The sequence below is a fragment of the Pelmatolapia mariae genome, linkage group LG16_19, assembly GCF_036321145.2.
Source record: "Pelmatolapia mariae isolate MD_Pm_ZW linkage group LG16_19, Pm_UMD_F_2, whole genome shotgun sequence".
Classification (NCBI taxonomy): Eukaryota; Metazoa; Chordata; class Actinopteri; order Cichliformes; family Cichlidae; genus Pelmatolapia; species Pelmatolapia mariae.
Genome location: NC_086241.1, coordinates 52,717,739 through 52,724,183, shown reverse-complemented (window position 1 = coordinate 52,724,183; position 6,445 = coordinate 52,717,739). Strand labels below are relative to the sequence as shown.

Below are 6,445 nucleotides of genomic sequence, written 5' to 3'. Positions count from 1 at the left end.
AACTATCAACACTTGAACATTCCCACGTGTGTTCTGATCAAAACAGTGCAAGAATGAGCTCTTTAGCTTTTGATTTACAACTTCTCCACATTTCTTTGCGGACACTCCTGCATGTCACAAATAAATGACACAAAGCTCATCTGTGGCTGTGCACCATTCGTGGTGCGTTGGCTCCCCCTACTGGTACGCACCTCATTCAAATGTCGCTGCACATTTAAAATTGCAGGGTGTCTTTACACTGTCATAGCTCCTAGACAGATTTCTTCAAAGACCTGAAAATCGCTGTGATTATTCACCATAGCCTGCTGATTCTCACAGTGAAAGAACGATGTCAATGTATAGCATCGTCTGTTACTTTAATTGTGTTTGTGTTTTTTAAATCAAATCCTACAAAACAGGACCATTGTGACACAAAACCTCTCACACACTAACACAAACTCTTTATACAGATACAGAGCTTTACATGTATAAATAAGGCAGACAAAAATGCATAAAACACAAGCTATCAACAGATTGTTGGTGGACACCATGTCACTTTATTTTGGTTTTATCTTGTTTGTTTTTGGTGTAGCCTCATTAAACAAAATGTTTATAGAAATGACCACTTGCTCAAAATCCACCGTCAGTGATAAAGAGTAGACATCAGAAGCAAAGTTCTGTCAACATCGTCACACCTGCCACCCTCAAGTGGAGGTGGCAGAGAGGAGGCACTTGGAGTTTCGGTCGAGAAAGCGTCCGTGTGACTGAGTCCTGTCCCAGCTCTGCTTCAAGGTCTGTCGGTCCAGCTTGTTGAGGGCCTGAGAGCAAAGACGGATATCCTGGACCAGCTCTGACAAACTGTCAGGGTCTTCACTCTCCCAGGGGCCAGAGACCTGACGACCTGCAGGTTAAGCAACAAAGAGACATTTTATTTCATATCCATAATTTCCATTTTCCCCCCTATAAATATTTGACATCCAAATGTAGCCTATTAGCTAGCATCCAGTAATGTTTTCTGCTCCATAAAATGGAAAATTAATTCACAACTAATCAGTTTTTTTTAATCTTTAAACCACACTTCTATATTGTAATGTCTGTGTGTGTACTCATCATGTAACACCTCTGTGCATACATACTAAATGTTCAAACTTAGAAATGTGTCAAAAGGAAACAGACTCACAGCAAGAAACAAACTGTTGCCAAGTACAACTTTGCACAGGTGATAAAAACATCAAAGAAATCAAAAATGTGATTTAGTGTGAAACGGTGAATCTAAGAATAGCTTTAGAAAAAAAAAAAGGAACTCCATGGAGTATCTCCAAGTTCAGACACATGCATACCTTCAAGGTTTAGAAGTGTCAGTGGTCGACGGGCCTCTCTGACAGACGCCAGGATGTTGTGAAGTCCCGCTGATGTAACAGACGGATTTCCTGACAGATTCAGACTCACCAGTGTGGGACACGACGAGAGGCACCTGTGAAATAATAATAAAAAGTCCAACAGGCCAGTAAAGAGTGACAATTTAAACAAAGGCAAAGCCCTAAAAACATGAGTAATAACTGAGCCGTAGAAATGACGCCCTCACACACAAACCTCGCCAAGGTAGTTACACTGCTGTCTGTCAGCCCATTTGCAGCCAGGCTCAGGTGGCTCAGAGAGCACTCGTCCTGCAAAAACACAAAAGTCTTAACCTGATTGCACAGTTATATCTTTAGACAATAAATGACATTGCATGATTGTGTGTGCGTGCACACCTGTGACAGGACTTTGGCGAGGTGTTCCAGTGCCGGGTAATCAGCAGGCCCTCTGCAGACAGCCGACAGGTCCACGTGTGTGAGACAGTGGAGGGGCAGAGTCTTTAACACCAGCTCAAAGCCGGTGGAGCCCAGGGGATTGTGGGAAAGGCACACTGCTTTCAAATGGCCTGTGCCTGAAAGTTCAGAAGATATAAATCAGTGTAGCTGCAGTTTTGCTTATGGGTGGGAGTTCAGTGAAGCTTAAGGCTTCAGTCAGCTGCTTGTTAGAGAGTCACCTGTGAGCGCGCTGGCTAGCAGCAGTCGATGCTGCTGAAGGAAACGAGCAGTGAGGCCGCAGGCCTGCAGAGACAGCTTGGCTAGCACAGGGCAGCAGGACAGCAGACAGGACAGAGACTCAGACACGCCGTCCCCCACTGGGTTCATACTGAGGTCCAGCTCCTCCAGGCACTTTGAGTGGAAACGAGCAGAAAAAGCAAATGATCACAAGAGCCAATCCTCTCTGACAGATTTCATTGATACGAATCAGGTTCGCTTGTTATTATGATCTAAGGGCCTTATTAAGACCACAGGTAGTTCAATACAGGCTCGAAGGTAAACCTGGAGCTGCCAATATTGGCGAGCTGAGGCCCTTACCGGGAATGCAGGTGCACTCTGTCCCTTTAAAGCATTTACAGCCTTCTCCAGCCCGTCCCCTGTAATGCAGTTGGCGGAAATGTCCAGCAGCTGCAGACGAGGCATGGTGAGCGTTGTGGCAATCAGCTCAGGGAGAAGGTCGTCAGACATACGGTTGCCAGAAATTTGCAGCTCGGTGAGGCTGGCCTGAAGTTTTAGGGCACGGAGGAGCGGGCCGAGGGAAGAGGCGGCCAAACCCAGGCCACACACTGACACGGAGGAACCCCGGTCCTGAACCTCACATAGCCGGGAGACACGCTTGTTCTCATCTACAGGCAGAAAGAGACGGTACTTCATAACAGAATACAAAAATGCACATGTGTGCGTTTTATAATGCGTTTGTTCTGTGTTGCTCACCCACTGCCAGACTTTGACAGGCCTTCTTGTATCGCTCAGGGAGAGGAGGGAGATCCCACGAGCAAACTTCAGCCAGAACCTGCAACACAAACCCATCAGTTATCCTGCACTGGTGCTGGAAAGTGTCGCCAAGGATTCAATCCCAAAAACTGTGATTCCTTCAATGTCCCCTGGAAGCTGGCTCCGAAAGCAAGTCAGCATCCAGTCTGGTACAGAAATGGTTCTAATCTTTATAGTTTCTCAGGCAGCTTGTTAACATAGTCAGCCCTTCACCTTCTTACCAGAATCGTACAGTCTAAAACCTGCACGCCTCATCTGGGTAAGAAAAATGAAGTCATTGTGGAAGGACCTAGAACCTCCATTCCTTCTATCAGTGATTTCAAAAAGACCTCTGTGTCTATGAGAAAGTCTATTTTATGAAATTTTGGTCATACTGTGCCTAAGAAAAGGAGTATGCTCACTGGCTGACATGCAAGCTGTTTCATAGTCATAGCCGTCCTCTGGTCACTGTTTCTTTTCTTTTTTTAAATCCAGGATAGCAACGGTGACAACATTTGTCTTAAAGACTCGTGATCAGACTTCATAAACCAATCATGGTAGTCTTCAGCATCTTTTAAATTGTCTGTGGTCCAAGTTTGGTCACTTCTGGCTCTCCTCAGTGTCACCTCACCTCTTCATTTGTGTGCAGGACGGCCAGCAGCTGGTCCTGCGGGGAGAGCAGGGCGCCTTCTTTCTGCAGAGAGAGACGAGGCAGGAGGCCACATTTCTGGTAGTAACGCTGAGCTGCCTGCTCACACAGCCACCACACAGAGCAGGAGTTGGCCTCACTGGGATGCAGAGCACTGGGAGGTGATTACACAGAAAGAAAAACTGATGCCCTAAAATACCCAAAACAAAACACTATGCCAATCAGATTGAGTAGTACATGAAAATAAACCCCAAACTTAAAACTATTCACTGACCTTTGTGGATATTTAATGTTGTCAACTCTCAGTAGAAAGACAAAGCAGAGTCTGTGGAGGGATCAGAAAGTCTCATTTACTTCCACATTCATCGCTGTTAGAATTGAATCATAAATGAAAACACATCATCTTCAAGTTATATCCCCGAGTGACACTGAATTATAGTTACTCTCTCACTGAGTCTGTGTTTCCCTGAATAATTAATGTTTAGTCTCACTCTGACTATCACCTTTTCACACTTGGAGTGACTTATTCACAATCACTGTGTTGTGTGTATTTCCTTAGGGTTACTCCATCCGTAACTAACAAACAGCAAAAGAGCATTCCACTTCTGACCTGAGCGTGGATAAGGAGAGGTGGGGGCACCAGCTGCCTGATAATGTTGATGACCCACTCTTTCTCTGAGCCAGCACAGCCTGTGTGTGTGGAGGGATGTCTGAAAAACAACAACAACAACATTTAAAAACAAAACAAAAAAACAATTAGCCTGAATTAGGACCAGTTGTCATCATTTTTTCACATAGCCACTGTTTTTTCTATGGTCTGTTTTGGGGCCATTAATGTAGTTTGGTAACAACATTATGCTTAAAAATGTTCATCTTTTACTGTTACCTTTTGTGGATCACAAGGTTTAAAACTACTTAAAAACACACACAAAGACAACAAAGTAACTCCACCGTGTGTCTATCCGGTCTTTAAGTGATGACGTGATAAATCCTGCTTCTGGGCCCAAACTACTCTGAGTTTAATAAGGCTGTTGTGTTTTTAACATGTTTCAATGCTTTGCCACTATTTCTATTTAATCTCAACAAGCCCCTTACAAACACTCAGTGATCACTGTCGGCCTCTCTCAGTTTTTATTACCACTATTCATTTTAAAGCTTCGTTTTTAAAACCTTACCATGTAACTACAGTCCAGGCAATGCAGCAGCATATTAATGACTGACCTCCTATTGTGGATGGATGCAGCAATAACACAGGCACTCCCGATATAATTGTCATCATAATCACATCCTTCTCCATTCGGTGGTAACTGTTGTTCTCTTGACTGAAGTTTGGTCCGTTTACAGCATCCTACCATGCCACTGCATTTGTGCCTAACCATCGGGAACCCTCACCTTAACTCTTATCCAGTGGAAAAAAGTTCCCCTTCATCCTTCAGCTTCACTGTGTTAATGTTATGCTAACATAGCTGTTTTGCTAGCGATCACATAGCACATCACTATATACCAGCTAGCCAAACTTCAGTAACACTACAAACATCACTGCTGCTTACTTTCCTGTCTTCGTGTATGTCAGAAGTGATAGCAGAGCTGTGCCTTTTAATTTCTTTTAGAAATCCCTCAGTCAGAACCTGCTATATTATACTTAGATGGCTTCAGCAACCTTACAAGGGCCGGTTGAAGGGCTACAGTCTTATCATACATGTGCAGTGTTCCTACAACCCATAAGGTTACCTTGAATGAGGAAGGAAGGTGATGATTTCCAGTCCGTCTGAGTCCTCAGGTTGAGGTGCAAGCACGTTTCTCCCATTCTCCACAGAGGGCAGTGGCGCATAGGTGTGATGTCACTAACACTTAAGTTGCCTTGAGGCGACAGTAGAAAATTGTGAGCGGTACACCATCATGTATGCATTGGCAGGGATGTGGTTGGAAGGGCTGACTAGACAAGGCGTGGTGTCCAGCTAATGAAAAAAGCCCAAATTGGCCGTGCGGCTGTGCGCACGTGTGCTCTTTAAATATAGCACTTTTGCCCTACCGTTGCAGGGCCGCCCAAGTGGTTCATGGGAAAGTGACAGGCCCTATGGCAGAGATTGAAGACAGAGGGCAGTGGTTCGAATCCCGTGCGGACCATATGTTGGGGCAAGGTGTTCGGAAACGAAACAATAACAAATCCCTGGCTCTGAAATTCACCTGCTACGCTTGCTTAGAAGCCTACAGGCGAGCCTATAGACGGGCTCTCTCTGCCTTTTTACCGCTCTCTCAAAATCCTTCAATATTGCTTCTTATCCTTGCTACGGTCTGCCAAACACGCCACGCATTCTCGCTTTCTCAATCTCTTCTTCACGTCTCAACAAACGCTCCATTTTGCCTTCATTAACACAAATTATACATCAAAACATAGGGATTTTTCTTGCCTTTCACAAAATGCCACCGTCATTATCCTAGGAGTTGCCGTTTTCTCACAAATGGCCTCGAAGCAACACAAAGTCAGAAAAGTCCACATTCAAAGTCTATGGAGACTTGAGTGAAAAATGACAGCTGAAATTCTCTAATGGGAGGACTTTTCAACTCCTCATATCTCCTAGACCTATTTTTCTTTACAGACCTGAAAATCGCCTTGATTGCTTTTTTTTTTTATTAAAGCCTGCTGATTGTTACAGTGAAAGAATGATGTCCACAGCCCGTGTACTTTTGGAGTTACAGTACATTTTGTAACAGGAAGAAACGGCAGTTTTCACCTCTCAGCCATTTAGTTGTGCTAAACTCTTGAAATATATTATAGGGCAGGCCGCGTAGACAACGCGCTTTGGGAGCGGGAGACCCGGGTTGAAATCTAGCCAGTGGCAGTATCTAATATCTTTCGCTATTCACTTTTTAATTACAAACTATCAACACTTGAACATTCCCACGTGTGTTCTGATCAAAACAGTGCAAGAATGAGCTCTTTAGCTTTTGATTTACAACTTCTCCACATTTCTTTGCGGACACTCCTGCA

The 6,445-nt window shown here is 44.4% G+C and overlaps 1 protein-coding gene across 1 annotated transcript; it reads right to left on the bottom strand.

The window, feature by feature from the left end:
- Positions 1–683: 683 nt before the first annotated feature.
- Positions 684–5,260, bottom strand: LOC134644617 (tonsoku-like protein). Its single transcript, XM_065472078.1, has 11 exons — positions 5,185–5,260; positions 4,064–4,163; positions 3,728–3,778; positions 3,436–3,607; positions 2,766–2,844; positions 2,370–2,677; positions 2,012–2,183; positions 1,734–1,909; positions 1,573–1,646; positions 1,320–1,453; positions 684–880 (listed from the first exon to the last, which is right to left on the bottom strand). Exons 1-11 carry the CDS (start codon positions 5,258–5,260, stop codon positions 684–686), a joined length of 1,539 nt encoding a protein of 512 aa, XP_065328150.1.
- Between the last annotated feature and the right edge of the window lie 1,185 nt (positions 5,261–6,445).